The sequence below is a fragment of the Arachis ipaensis genome, chromosome B7, assembly GCF_059453495.1.
Source record: "Arachis ipaensis isolate K30076 ecotype BB chromosome B7, ASM5945349v1, whole genome shotgun sequence".
Lineage (NCBI taxonomy): Eukaryota > Viridiplantae > Streptophyta > Magnoliopsida > Fabales > Fabaceae > Arachis > Arachis ipaensis.
In genome coordinates this window covers 108,004,092-108,019,899 of record NC_142442.1, presented here as the reverse complement: position 1 = coordinate 108,019,899, position 15,808 = coordinate 108,004,092, and the positions used below count along the sequence as shown (strand labels likewise).

General features: G+C 39.6%; 1 protein-coding gene across 1 annotated transcript; it reads right to left on the bottom strand.

Moving 5' to 3' along the window:
- Positions 1–12,414: 12,414 nt before the first annotated feature.
- Positions 12,415–12,843, bottom strand: LOC148553666 (uncharacterized). The gene has a single exon (XM_088494852.1). The coding sequence runs from the start codon at positions 12,841–12,843 to the stop codon at positions 12,415–12,417; it is 429 nt and encodes a 142-aa protein (XP_088350978.1).
- Positions 12,844–15,808: the final 2,965 nt, after the last annotated feature.

Genomic DNA, 15,808 nt, shown 5'->3' with positions numbered 1-15,808 from the left:
TCTTCAAACTCCAACATATTCTCCATTATTGAGTAACAAGTATTTGTTTCATGCGCTTTTATTCCTTGCAATCAAATTTGATAAGTGAATTGTTTTATTGTTTTCCTAACTAAGAGTTACAAGGTAACCGTAGATTGCTTCAAGCCAACAATCTCCGTGGGATCGACCCTTACTCACGTAAGGTATTACTTGGACGACCCAGTGCACTTGCTGGTTAGTGGTACGAGTTGTAAAAAGTGTGATTTACAATTCGTGCACCAAGTTTTTGGCGCCGTTGCTGGGGATTGTTCGTGTTTGAATAACTGACGGTTTATTTTATTGCTTAGATTAGGAAAAATTTTTCTTTTTGGTTTAGAGTCTCTTATTATTGTTTTTGGTTAAAATTTTAGAATCCTTATTTTCTCTTTAAAAAATTTTTTTTCGAAAATTATTTTTTTTATTTTATTGACTTTTTCTTGTTTGATCTCTGGTTTTTATTATTTTGTGACTTTTCTTGTTTTCCTGTGCCTTTTCAAAACATTAGTTTTCAAAAAAAAATTTTTTTTCTTTCATTCTTAGTTATTTAAAAAAAAATACTTCTTCAAAACAAGTGTTACATTTACTGCCCAATTGGCTAGAGCGTTGGTCTAAGTTCGTGGCAATTTGGTATACTCTTTTCAAAATCTTCTTTTTAAAAAAAAATAATTTCTCTATTAAATTTTGTGCCAAACTTTAAGTTTGGTGTTTTCTTGTTGATTTCCCTTTGGTTTTCGAAAATTTTAGTTTGGTTTTCTAAAAATTTTAAGTTTGGTGTTCTTTCTTCATGTTCTTGTGTTCTTGTGAGTCTTCAAAGTGTTCTTGAGTTTTCCTTGTGTCTTGATCTTAAAATTTTTAAGTTTGGTGTTCCTTGGTGTTTTCCCTCCAAAATTTTCAAAAACAAGGAGCATTAGATCTAAAAATTTTAAATCTTGTGCTATCTTATTGTTTTTCTCTCTCTTCTTTAAATTCAAAAATATCTTTTCTCTCTATTTTAAAGCAAATTTTCGAAATTTACTTTTAAAATTCAGATTTTTATTTCAAAATTTAAAACCTTTTTCAAAAATCATCATATCCTTTTCAAAACTTCCTAACCACTTTCTCTCTCCTCATTTTTTCGAAAATTTTCAACTATTTTTATTTATTTTATTTTAATTTATTTTATTTTCGAAATAAATAAATAAATAAATAAATAAAAATAATTTTTTTTATTTTACATCATCTCCCTTTCTCCATCATGGATCTAAGTGGAAATGAATAGTCCAGAAGGACTCTGGGGTCATATGCTAACCCCTCTACTGCTTCATATGGGAGTAGTATCTGCATACCCTCCATTGGAGTCAGTAGCTTTGAGTTGAATCCTCAGCTCATTATCATGGTGCAGCAAAGCTGCCAGTATTCCGGTCTTCCACAGGAAGAACCTACAGAGTTTCTGGCACAATTTTTACAAATTGCTGACACAGTACATGATAAGAAAGTAGATCAGGATGTCTACAGATTATTACTGTTTCCATTTGCTATAAAAGATCAAGCCAAGAGGTGGTTAAATAACCAACCTAAGGCTAGCATAAGGACATGGAAACAGCTGACAGAAAATTTCTGAATCAATACTTTCCTCCAAAACAGATGACACAGCTAAGGTTGGACATCCAAGGCTTTAAACAAGGAGATAATGAATCTCTTTATGATGCCTGGGAGAGATACAGAGAGATGCTACGAAAATGTCCCTCTGAAATGTTTTCAGAGTGGGTTCAGTTAGACATCTTCTATTATGGGCTTACAAAAAGGGCTCAGCTTTCTTTAGATTACTCAGCTGGTGGATCTATCCACATGAGAAAGACAATTGAAGAAGCTCAAGAGCTCATTGATACAGTTGCCAGAAATCAGCATCTGTACCTAAGCAGTAACCCTTCCATGAAAGAAGAGGTTAAAACAGTAACTGCTGAACTCAATCCTGCAGAACAAGCTGCTGAATTCAATCAGCAATTAGATTTTCTAACAAAACAGTTAGCCGAATTCAAGGAGAGACTACAAGAGACAAGGATGGCTAATATAAATATGGAAGAACAATTAAAGCAAACAAAGTAGCAGCTGTCAAAACAAATAACAGAAGAATGCCAAGCAGTTCAATTAAGAAGTGGGAAAACATTAAATGCCCCACCTCAAGGCAGCAGGAAAACAAGAAATGAGCAAACTACCCAAATTCCATCTGAGGACAGTAAGAGCCCAGGGAAAAATAATTCTGGCGCTAAAACGCCAGAAATTGGGTGGAAGGCTGGCGCTGAACGCCCAAACCATGCTCAAGACTGGAGTTCAACGCCAGAAACAAGCAAGGAACTGGTGTTGAACGCCCAAAGGAAGCACAGTTCTGGCGTTCAGACGCCAGGAACAGATGAGGAGTTGGCGTCTAACGCCACTCCAGCTTCCAACCCTGGCTTTCAAATGCTGCGAGTAACCTACCTTTTCCTGCCTTAGTTTCAGATCTAGTCTCAGCAGCCGGAGTCTCCTACAGAGCTGGGGACACCAAGGCCATGATTCCACGGGATGATCAGTACGTCCCTAACGGGAAGTATATTAGACCTCCAACAGCCACTATCGACCGGAGCACAAAACCAACGGAAGATATTCCTTCACCTTCTACATCACAAGCACCTTCAACAAACCAACTGCTCTATCAGATACTTGAGAAGTTAGACCGGCTTGACCAGAAAGGAAAGCAAAGGGAGCGCCATAACAAGTGCCGATTTACAAACCTCAAGGAGCTGCTTGTTGGTAACCACCCACCTGAAGAAAACCCAGACACCCCGGACTCCACTTCATTTACCAGCACAGGGAGCCATGATGGTCCCGATTGTGGAGATGCTGCTAGCAGCCCCCCTTTGTTCTTGACTGATGGCACCGAGGACGGTGCCAAGCTTTAAGTGTGGGAAGGTCGGTCAGTACCTAACTTCCGGAGGTAATTTCTCTTCCCTAACACCAATAGAATAGGATATTTTTTTTTCTTCTTCTTTTGTTAGGATAGGATTAATTGCATAGTAATAGGTAATTGCATGCATGTTCGATTTGGTTGAAAAATAATATGTTTCTTTTCAAGACTCTATTTTTGAAAAATTTCACTAATTTAAATCAAAACTTTTTTAGTTAAACTATGTCAAGACTGTAAATTGGAACATAAATGATAGCTAAGAACACACAACCTGTGAGATTTGAGCTTAATTACATGGTTACATTATTTAATCGTAATATTTTATTCTTGTGTGTTTGCTTCTTTATGATTGTAATCTTTATTTTGTTCCATCCTATATGTTCAATGTTTAATGTGTTATATGCATGCATATGATTGAGGCCATTATTTGACTATTAACTCACTTATCCCAAATAGCCTACCCTTCCATTTACCTTTGTTAGCCGCTTTGAGCCTTTTAATTCCACTTGTTCTATATTTTACCACATCACTAGCTTTAAGCAAAAAAACAATTTAAAAACCCCAATTGAATCTTTGCTTAGCTTAAGATAGAGATTGTGTGTCAATAAAGTGTGGAAAAGCTATGGGAACATGGGTTAACAAGAGAATGTGTTATGTTCTTACAAATTGATAGAATATTGGGAATTTGGGTACCTACTCATGAAAGACCAGAAAAATTAAAAATCCATGTGCATTGATAATGTTATGTTTATTTTTATGCTTCAAAAAAAAAATCCAAAAATATTCAAGTAATTAAGTAATTAAATAAATAAATAAGGGGACAAAATTACCCCAATGCTAAGCAAGTTAATGAAAAAAATCAATGCGTGTGTGATACAAGTTAAGAGAAAAGTTGATGCATGAGTATGTGATGTAAAAGTGAAAATTTTGGGTAGCTAGGCATGATTCTAAAAATATAAAGAGTGTATGTAGAGGTAAGAGCGTAGGTTAATCAAGGATTCAATTTATAGCTCACTTAGCCATATATATACCCTCACCTTTACCTTGGCCCCATTACAACATTGAAAAGACCTCATGATGTTTGCATTAATACATTAAATACTTGTTGATTGGTTAGGAGAAGAACAAAGTTTAGAAAGCATGATTAGAGAAGAGTAGAGTGATTACCCTATACACTAGAGTGACTAGAGTGCATATACACCATCAGTGAGGGTTCAATGCTTGATTATATGTTCCCTGCTTTCATGAGCTGTCTTCTTACAAGTTTACTTGTTTTTACTGTATGAATTTTAATTAGTGATATTTGATTTATATTTGTCTTGAAGAACTTATTTATTTTTAACCAAGTAGGCAAAAAAAATTATTTTAGCATATAGTTGCATTCATACATAGGTTGCATTGCATTGCATGAGTCTTACTTTTCCCTACTCATTTATTTTATCTCCTTAAGCTAAGCATGAGGACATGCTAATGTTTAAGTGTGGGGAGGTTGATAAACCACTATTTTATGATTTATCTTGTGTTTGATTGAGTGGTTTCATCAAGTCTTTACCCACTTATTCATATGATTTGCATGATTTTATAATCCCTTCCTAGTATTGTTTTATGATTGAAAACTTGCTTCCTATAGATCGTTAATTAATATATTTTAATTCTCCTTTATACCATTCGATGTCGTGATCCGTGTGTTAAGTATTTCAGGCTTTATAGGACAGGAATGGCTTAGAAAATGGAGAGGAAGCTTGCAAAAATGGAAGGAACACAAGAAACCAAGGAGATGACCAGCGAGCATCGACGTGCACGCATAGCTCACGCGAGCGTGCGGAATGGAGAGAATTGCAGCAACGCGAACACGTGACTGACGTGTACGCGTGGATTGGAGTCTGCACAAAAGACGCGCACGCGTGGACGACACGTACGCGTGACAAGAAAATTCGCCAAATGACGCGCACACATGAATGACGCATACGCGTGACCTGCGCGATCTGCAGAATTAACAGAAAATGCTGGAGGTGATTTCGGGCCGCGTTTTGACCCAATTTTCAGCCCAGAAACACAGAATAAAGCCAGGGAACATGCAGAGACTCGACACACACATTCACATATTCTTATTAGGATAGTTTTAGCTTTTTTTATCTGAATCTAGAGAGAAACTACTCTTCCTCTAGGTTCTCTTTACATTCATAGTTTATTGCTTTTGCTTTTGGATATTGAAGAGTCATCACCTCCGTTGAAGATATTATTCTAGTTTGTTTCCTTACTTACTCTTTTATTTATTCCATATTATTAATTCTTGTTTAAAGTGGTAATTGGATTTTTTCATGGATTGTTAATGCAAAGGATTACTGATAAACCACTATTTTATAGTTTATCTTGTGCTCAATTGAGTGGATTTTATCAATCTTTCATACACTTATTCATAGAAATTGCATGGTTTTACATTTGCCTTCCTAATTATGTGCTTTGATTGAAAACATGCTTCTTTGGCCTTAAGTTCCCTATGTCTAATCCTCTCTTATTACCATTAGATGCCTTGATATGTGTGTTAAGTGATATCAGAGATTACAGGGCAGGAATGGCCCAGAGGATGGAAAGGAAGCATGCAAAAGTGGAAGGAATACAAGAAATTGGAGAAATTGCTAAGCTGTCCAGCCTGACCTCTTCGCACTCAAACGGCTATAACTTTAGCTACAGAAGCCCAAATGACGCGGTTCCAGTTGCGTTGGAAAGCTAACGTCCGGGGCTTCTATTTGATATATAATATGCTATAGTTTTTCTGACGCTAGGCGACGTGAACGCGTGCTTCACGCGGACGCGTCGCCGTGGCAAAAATCAGCGTGGCAGATTTCTTCTCCAGCGATTTCTGGGCTATTTTCGACCCAGTTTGCGGCCCAGAAAACACAGATTAGAGGCTATAAAGTGGGGGAATCCATTCATTCATAATAATAAGCTTATAACACATAATTTTAGTTTTAGATGTAGTTTTTAGAGAGAGAGGTTCTCTCCTCTCTCTTAGGATTTAGTTTTAGGATTTATGATTATTTCTTCTTCATCACAGGTTCAATGTTCCTCTTATTTATTTTCTACTTTTATTATATACCTTTAATTATTATTTATCTTTTCAATTTGGCTTATGCTACATTCATGTTATGATTTTCTTAATTAATATTATTTGAGCTATTTCAGATTTAAGATTGCTTTGCTTTATTTATATTGATGCTTTTAATTTAATTTAGATATTTTCTTCCTTTTGGCTTTGGTTAAGTAATTGGTAACGCTTGAGCTGTCAAATAAAGTAGTGGTTGAAATTGGGAGTTGCTCCAATAACTCTAGGTTAACAAAGTGGGATTAAAATCCAATTCTCATCACAATTGATAAGGATAGGACTTCCAGTTCTAATACCTTGCCAAGAGTTTATTTTATTACTACTATTTTATTTTTCTTATCATTTAACATACTAGTTCCTTACTTTCAAAACCCCAAATTTACAAGGTTCATAACCAATAATAAGAACATACTTCCCTGCAATTCCTTGAGAAGACGACCCGAGGTTTAAATACTTCGGTTATCAATTTTATCAGGGGTTTGTTACTTGTGACAACCAAAACGTTTGTAAGAAAGGACTTTTGTTGGTTTAGAAGCTATACTTGCAACGGGAATTTATTTGCGAATTTCTAGACCACGCTAAAGTTCTCTCTTCAAAATGGCGCCGTTGCCGAGGAATTGTAAACGTGTGCCTTTTTTTTTTTGAAAGAAAGCTCAACACAACAGGTGGAGCATAGGGACCAACAGCAAAGAAAGAAACTAACATCTAAATATAAATAACCAGAAAAAACAAAGCTATATATATCCCTTTGCTATCTCCGGTATTGCCATCAACAACAAAAAGGGTCAGCATCTAACCACTCCTTGTAGCTCAACGCAGACATGTTAATAATCTCCTGAACCCCTTTTTCTTTGTTCTGAAAAATCCTCCGGTTCCGTTCCAACCATAAGTTCCAAATGATCGCACAGAAACACACCATCCATCTTTTACACTTCTGTTTTGTACTTGAGTTCTCAATCCAACTCTGAAAGTGGTCTTTTACTGCACCTGGACAAGCCCATTGCATTCCAACAGATGATAACCAAGCACACCATACCTGCCAAGCAAAGCTACAACCAAGAAATAGGTGGTGGCCATATTCAACACTATTGTTACATAAAACACATAGAGTATCTTGTTGGTGAATGATCCCAAGCCGATTCAGTCTCTCCTTCGTGTTAACTCTCCCAACCAGGACAAACCAGACAAACAACTCTACTCTGGGTGGGACAAGGCCTTTCCAAATGGTACTAGTAAAGTTGTAGCTATGTATATCATCCGGAGCCATTTCCACTTGCAATACCTGCACAAATGAGTTAGTAGAAAAAATTCCTTGCTTATCATACTTCCATACAACTCTATCCTCTCTCCCAAGATAAAGTTTGACCAGCCTTAGAGTGTGGTGAAGCTGATTTACTAGGTCCAATTCCCATTGGAACAAGTCTCTCCTCCACTGAAAATTCCATATCCACTCTAGCCCATCCCAAAACCCACAGTCCCCTATCATTGATCCTGTTTGGTTTGAAACCGAGAATAGCCTTGGAACGCGGTCTTTCAAAGAACCTCCCTGAATCCAAACATCCTCCCAGAACCGAGTGCGTCTCCCGTCACCCACCTCCATGGATAACCCGGTAATCATCTTCTGTCTAACTTTTTGACTCTTGAACTATATCTGACAGATATCCTTCCACGGACCACCTCGGATAGGTAATTCTTGAGAGGACAGGAGCTCATTTGGATTCATGTTGTTACAAGAACATACTACCTTCTTCCACAGAGGGCACTCCTCTTTAGAGAACCTCCACCACCATTTAAACAGAAGAGCTGAATTCCTTATCATAGCATCCCCAACCCCCAACCCACCTAACTTCTTAGGGGGCTTGAACCACTTCCCACTTAATCAAAGCCATACCACTCTTTCCGTCCTCTTTACTCCATAGAAATCTTCTTTACAAGGAAATTAGTTTCTCTGCAACAGTTTTTGGCATCTTATAGAGGCTCAGATAATAAACCGGTAGACTATTTAATACAGATTTGATAAGTACCAGCTTACCGGCCTTATTGAGGATCTTGGTCTTCCAGAGACTGAGCTTTTCCTTCACCTTGTCAATCACTGGCTTCCATGTCTTCACCAACCTTGGATTTGATCCTAGCCAGATACCGAGATATTTAACAGGTAATTTGGCTTGCTTACAGCCCAGCACATCGCACATACGTTGTACCCACTACTCATCACAGTTAATAGGAATCAGGCTAGATTTATCAAAGTTAATACTTAAACCTGACATCAACTGAAAGCATCTAAGCAATCTCCTGTAGTTCTTAATTGTGTCTTCCTCTGGAGGGCAGAACAAAATAGTATCATCTGCGAACTGTAGATGCAACAACTCAATATGTTCTCTCCCAACCATCAACGGTGATATGCGCCCGTTCCTCACAGCTTCTCCAATCATCCTATGTAGGACATCAACAACAAGTACAAAGAGAAATGGTGACAGAGGATCCCCTTGTCTCAAACCCCTTTCCATCTTGAACGGCTTAGACAGTGAACCATTTATCAGCATTGACATAGAGCACGTGCTAATACACTCCATCACCCAGCCCCTCCATCTTCGACCAAAACCCATCTTCTGCAGTACAAGCTCTACAAAGCTCCACTTAACTCTGTCATATGCTTTCTGAAAGTCCAGCTTTATTATTGCCACTTTCTTCTTCCGTTGTTTGATCCACTGAACCGTTTCACATGCAATTAGAGCCCCGTCATGAATCTTCCGACCCTTCACAAAAGCACTTTGCGTCTCTCCTACTAACCCTGGCATAACCCCTCTCATTCTCCTAACCAGCATCTTCGAGATAACCCTATACACACACCCCACCATGCTAATCGAACGCAAATCTTTGATTTCCTTAGCACCAGTAAACTTGGGGGCCAACGCCACCCATGTAACATTAGCATCAGGCGGCAACCTTGAAGATTGGAAAAAATCCAACACCGCTGCCATGAAGTCCGGGCCTATATCATTCCAACACCTCTTCATGAAGTTCATGTTGTAACCGTCATACCCTTGGGCCTTAGACGATTCACAATCCCAAACTGCCTCTTTAACCTCCTCAGGTGACGGTAGCACCTCTAAAGCAAGAGAATCCTCCTCGCTGATCCTTTCCACCAGACCATCTCTGAACCCCACCTCAGGGGACCTCTCTTGATGATATAATTCTTTGTAAAACTTCCTGATGGCAAGTTTAATCCTAGCTTGATTCCTTATCAATCTTCCATTAACAGCTAGTGTATCAATCCTGTTATTTCTCTGTCTCGTCAAGGCTAAGTTGCGAAAGTATCTCGTATTTTTATCCATGTCCCTTGCAAGCCTCGACCTTGACATCTGCTTCCAATGTAGTTCTTTCCTGACATACCATTTCTCACAGCACTTGACTAACGCCTTCCTTCTTGCTTCCACTGTCACATCATAGGTCCCATTGCCAACCATGTCATCAATCTTCTGAATCTCTTCCTCAAACTTCAAGATTTTCCTATCCATATCACCAAAGTTGTCTCTGTGCCATCTCTCCAAAGGAATCGTCAACGCCTTCAGTTTATTAGTGAATTGTATCTCTCCCAGTCCTCTCCATTCCTCCTTGACCATTCTTAGAAACCCTTCATGAGTAAACCACGAATCCAGACTTCGGAACGGCCTCGGCCCATCTCTTAGTCTATTCTCTTCCACTATGATAGGGCAGTGATCTGACAATTCCCGTGGACCACCTCTCAATCGAGTCTCCGGAAATACCTCAAGCCATTCCATACTAACCAGAGCTCTGTCGATACGGCTGCATGACTGACCTCTGAACCATGTAAACTTATGGTCTGAAATTGGCAGGTCCACCAAACCCATGTCATGTACCCAATCCTTATAGTCCTGTGCCGACAAAGGTAAGCTTTCTAAACCTCGCCTCTCTTTCACTTGTCCAATCTCATTAAAGTCCCCCAGAAAACAACAGGCACCTGGGCATAAGCCTGCCATGTAACTCAACTCCTCCCACACAGCACGTTTCTGATCTCTAGTGTGAGCACCATAAACCAAGAAAAATGCACAGTTAACCGACTTCTCTGATAGTACCCCTTCAACACACAGCCATCGCTCACCTTTATAGCAATTTCGCATTTTAAAAAAACCATCATCCCACATTAATAAAAAACCACCAGAGGAACCATCGGACTCCATATACTCCCATCCCACGCATCCGTTCCCCCAGATTTTCGATACATTAAACCTTGTCACTAACTATCTTTTAGTCTCTACCAGACCTAGCATATCCACCCTATAATCATTTTGGGTCTGCTTCGTCTTACTTTAGCCTTCTGTTTTTCCAATCTTCTCTTTCTAGCAATCTCTTCATTCTGTTCTTGGAGGATAGCCATAATATCTTCTTCCTCATTAAGCAACATTGCTCCAGACTCTTTCGCTAGCTCCCATGTCTTCTGGTTTTCCAGCATTTGTTCAGCCAAACTTGCACACTCATTACTACTGTCCGCATCCTCATTGGCTTCTCCTTGTTCCCCTTTATGGTTGCCTCTAACATTGTACTCCTCCTCTACATTCTGCATCGGAACATTCCTATCACTGGCCGAATCAATCCCGAAGCCTGGCTTCCCTGAATTTGCGTTACCACCAGCTGCTGCTTCATGATAGTCATTGTTGCTGTGACCGTTTACCTCCTCATCCCCTTGAACCTCCTCCGGACTCGTCACAGCACCCTCCGCCATGCCAGCGTGTTCTTCCAACCTGTAAGCCCCTGACCATGCCACTTTATCTCCTCCTGCACTCTTCCTCTCACCGGCGATGCCTCTCCTTCCCGATGCACAACCAGCGAGCACCAGTGCAACCTCATCGTCATTCAACCTCCGCGACGAGGTTTTCCCACCGACGGATGCATTGCATCCCTCTACTTCGTCACACTCAGCCCCGTTCCACTCACCCAGGACACCCGCTCCCAACCTTCCCGCATTACACCGTGCCTCCTCTCCGGCATCGTGCAGGACGCGGCAGCCTCCACCTTCTCGCTTTCCAAGGTTCTCGCTGTTAGTCTCAAGCACCCGTGGTTCCCCTAGTGGCGCAGTTGGAACAGAAATCGCAGGTTTCATCTCTTGGATCAACCTGACCCGCCCCACAGCCTCGTGGTGCATTCCCTGGAGTGAGCCGGCCCGACCCGCAGCTTCCTAACCCAGCCCATTATGGCAAGTACCGATACACAACAAAGAAGCTGTTAATGATTTTGGGCCTCCGTGGCCCATCGCTGCTTTATTGTATTTAAAGGCATTGGCAGCCCTTCTCTTGTCTGTTACACATATTCCATTGGGCTTTCCTCTTACAAGCCCAATCTGGTCGCAGGTGTAGCTCCACGGGATTGTGAGCTCCAAATCAGTTTCGTTACTCTCTCCCATTCCCATCAAATCTGCCAAGCCATTAATATTGCCATAAATTTGCTTATTCTTACCCGAATTGTTTTGATTGAGCTTTAAGTGGTCATTACTCCATTCGTTTAAAATTGACTCTGAAATTACTGATCTACCCTCATCCTCTTTTTCATGTCGTACCCTTTCCGTAACTACTGACGCTGCCTGATCTCCATAGCCTATCAACTTTGTAAGGTCATGCGACATGGTATCATCAGCATCAGGGACTCTACTTGTTACGTTATTTCGACGAACGCAGACGACATCTTCTTCCGTTTTTTTTTTCAATGTACATTGCGCACTGTAGACCTCCTGTCCCACCTCTTTTACCAATACGTTGAATCCACTGGTACCTAGACTGATATGAACCCATTCATGGATTACATCCATAACACAAGTATCAATTAGTACACGGCTGACACTAAACGAGGTGCACGATTCCGTCCCTTTATCACACCCAACCACCTCTCCCCATTGGCCTCCGATCTTCTTGAACGTATCCACTGTCCAAATATGTAATGGGACTCCATAGCACTCTAGCCAGACTCTTCGAGAATCACCTTTCTCTGATTCGTCCCACCTTCATATGTTATGAAATATTTGTAGCAGGCTATTTATTTTGAATGTGTACGTCTCTTCAGCATTCAACAGGCTATCAAATGTCAGCAAGGCTTTGTAAGCTCCCAATTCTCGTACCTGAACAACTTGTGGAAAGTTCTTAGCTACCAGATTCTGTAACAACCCAAAGTCAATGGCCGTTGTTGTTCCATCTATCAAGCTCTTCTGTAGCCAGTTCAAGTTCTCTTTCGCCACAACCACTTCCAGTTTTTTTGTCCATCTGTTCCCATGTGGGTCTTGGATCTTCTTATCTTTTCTCATATCCTTAGAACTACTAGCTGTGGGAGCCGGAGCATCATCACGTTCATTTTGCGGCTAGCAGTCAACTTCTCTTCGAGCGATCCCTCCTTCCTGTATCATCTTTGTGCCATTCGCCGCTGACAGTCTCCTATATTTCGCTTCCCTAACAGATACAACCCTACCTCTCAGTCTCATACGATTCATCTCTGTTATGGCCTTTAGAGCTCCTCCCCTCGTGGTGTATCGTATGAACGAAAAGATGTACAAACTACCATTTTTTTGCTTCCGTGAAAGGTATATGTCGTTTATGCGTCCAGTCCAACTGAATAGCTCGAACAGTTCTCTCTTTGAGATGTCCTCTGGAAGGTTATCCAAGAAGATTGAAAAGGACTCTGTCTCCAATCGCTGATACTCTTCTCGATTCCAAACTCTAGGATCTTTAATCGGATTCCTAAAACTACCCACCACTGTGTTTCCCACCCACACACTCTCTCTCCCTCTCATCCTCTCTTTACTCCCCTAGATATATATTAACGATAAATATTTGCTTTTTGCTTGTTTATTTGTTTTTATTTTTGTTTTTATTTTTGCTTTTTCGTAAATTAAGAGGTTATTGGTTTTTATTTAGTTATTAAAAATTTTTCAAAAAAAAAATTTCTTGGTGTTCATCTTGACCTTCAAGTTGTTCTTCATGTTCATCTTGACCTTCAAGTTGTTCTTAGTTGTTTTCTTCGTTTTGATCTAAAAATTTTAAGTTTAGTGTCATTTTATTGTTTTTCTCTTTCCTCATTAAATTCAAAAATTCAAAATTTAAAACTAAAATTTCAAATTTCAAATTTCAATTTTCAAAATTCAAATTAAAAAAATTTAAAATTCAAATTTCAAATTTCAAAATTTAAAATTTCAAAATTCAAATATTTTTTAAAAATCATATCTTTTTTAAAATCTTATCTTATCTTATTTCAAAAAATCAAATTTCAAATTTCAATATTTAAATTCCAAAATTCAAAATCCAAATTTAAAATTTAAAATTTAAAATTTTAAAAATTAAACCTTTTCAAAATTTAAATCTTTTTCAAATTCTTATCTTATATTGTTGACTTTTTTTCAAATTTCAAATTTCAAAATTCAAATTTCAATTTTCAAAATTCAAATTTTAATTTTCAAAATTCAAAATTCAAAATTCAAATTTCAAATTTCAAAATTCAAATTTCAAAATTTAAAATTCAAAATTTAATTTTCAAATTCAAAAATTTAAATTTCAATAACCTTTTAGTTTAAATTGTTTTTATTTTTGTTTTTAATTTTTATTTGCTACTATGAACTCTCACCCCTTTGGCTATGAGTCTAGTTACAATTATATTGCAGGAAGAGGAAATTACAATGAGAACAGGCATCAAGGTTGGAACAATCAAAGATGGGAGGAGCCACAAAGATTTAATCAACCCTCATGGCAACAACCACCTCCAATGAACTATCAACAACGACCACCATATGCCTATAAACCCTCTCCTCAACATGACTTTGGACCACCATACTCACAAGCCCCTTTTCACCATTCACCTCCATATGACCCTAACCCGTATCCACCATACCAACCACGTTATGAGCCAAATGAACCCTCCTATCCACCCCAAACCTCCATGGAGAAAGCACTTACCGATCTAAACTCTACTATACAAGCTCTCGTTACCCAAATCAGACCACCAAATACCTTCAACAATCAACCCTCAAGCTCTAGTGTACTTCCTTTTCAACCACAGAATGATCTCTCCATCCCATCACCACTATCCATGGAAGAGCACCCACATCCATCAATCTAAGAGCAACATGATCCCAATGATGCTATTGACATGGAACAAGAGAGAAGGGATCATCTTCACGAATCCATACTTCATAAGGAGCTAGAGGAGGCCCTAAAGGTGAAGGTAGTAAAGACCCTTGAAGATGAAAGAATAGTTGAAAGGAAATGTCATGGAAAGAAAATCATCAAGGATGAGCATGATTTTATATTAAAACTACTAGACAAAGCAGTAATTATTGAAGAGGAAAAAGTGGTTGAAGACTTGCGAGATGCTGAACCTCCATGGGAAAATCAAGACATAGAACCTCCTTCCAAGACGGTTGCATTTGATGTTGAGGAGGGTGTACAACCTCCAAGGCATATCATAGTTGAAGACTTGGAAGAGGTTGGTCAAGAGATGGAGATTATAGAAGAAGAAGCACAGCCTCCCATGCCCTTGGTAAGCAATGAAGAAGAGATCAAATTGGAAGAAAGCTACCAAGAGGAAGAGGTTGATATTGAAGAAGCTTGCAAAGAGGTGGTAGTTGTCAAAGAAGAACACAAAAGAGTGGAGCTTGCAAGTTCATTAGAAACCCCTCCCCCTAAGTTGCCATCATCCTTCACAACATTCAAGTGGGTAAAATTCATATCCCTTAGCTTTCTAATTCCACTTGAATATAGGCTACTGGAGACGGATGGTCAACTTAGAGCTCTTTGTGACATTAAGAGTAAGAGGAAGATGGTCAGTGGTAAGAATTGTCCTGCTAGGTTCATTATGGTTGGAAGCTTTAAGTTTAAACGCAAAGGTTGGTGTAGAGCTCAACTGAATGGGTCTAGGAAGTTGTTTGGCCGCTTTAGTGAGAATTCAGATTGCTTACCACCCGGTTGGAATACTAATGATCAACAAGAAGACGGGTGCAAAGGCAAGATTTGGGACCCCGGAATTCATTCTGGCAATCAACACTCTTGGGGCCTTGTCACTTGCTTTAACTTGCTCAAAGGCTTTACGTGCCTAGTTTGGGACCCCGGAGGCTGTTGGATTCACAAACATTGGTGGAGATTCCTGGATGAGTTCAAGCACAAGCCACCATAACAAAGGACTCCCCAAATGTCCAACTTAAGGACTTTAACTAAAAGTGCTAGGTGGGAGACAACCCACCGTGGTATGATCGTTCCATTTTCAATCTTATTTAGTTTTGTTTGTTTTTTAGTTTTATTTTATTTTATTGAACCTGGAATTATTCATAACATCTGCATCAGCATCTGCATACTGCATTCTGCATTTTTCAAAAAAAAAAAGCACGCACGCGACGCGGCAGCGTCGCTGACGCGTCTGCGTCACAAGTGCATTAGGAAGAAAAGACAAGTGAACAGAGAGTCATGCGAGAGCGTGGCTGGAGGCGTGCCCTTGGCACAAATTGATCCACGCGACCGCGTCGCTGACGCGTCCGCGTCATGTGGGAAAAATGCCTCCCACGCGTCCACGTCATCCACGCGAACGTGTGGCCTTGTGAAATCGACGTAAAGAGGTGTATGGCAGAAAGTTCTGATGGAATGGGGCTGGACCTATGCTAGAAGCACAAGCCCTACCACGCGAACGCGTGTCCCACGCGTTCGTGTCATTTTTAAAAGAAAGGCCATCCACGCGACCGCGTCACCCAGATTTTTGGCAAAATGCATTTAAAA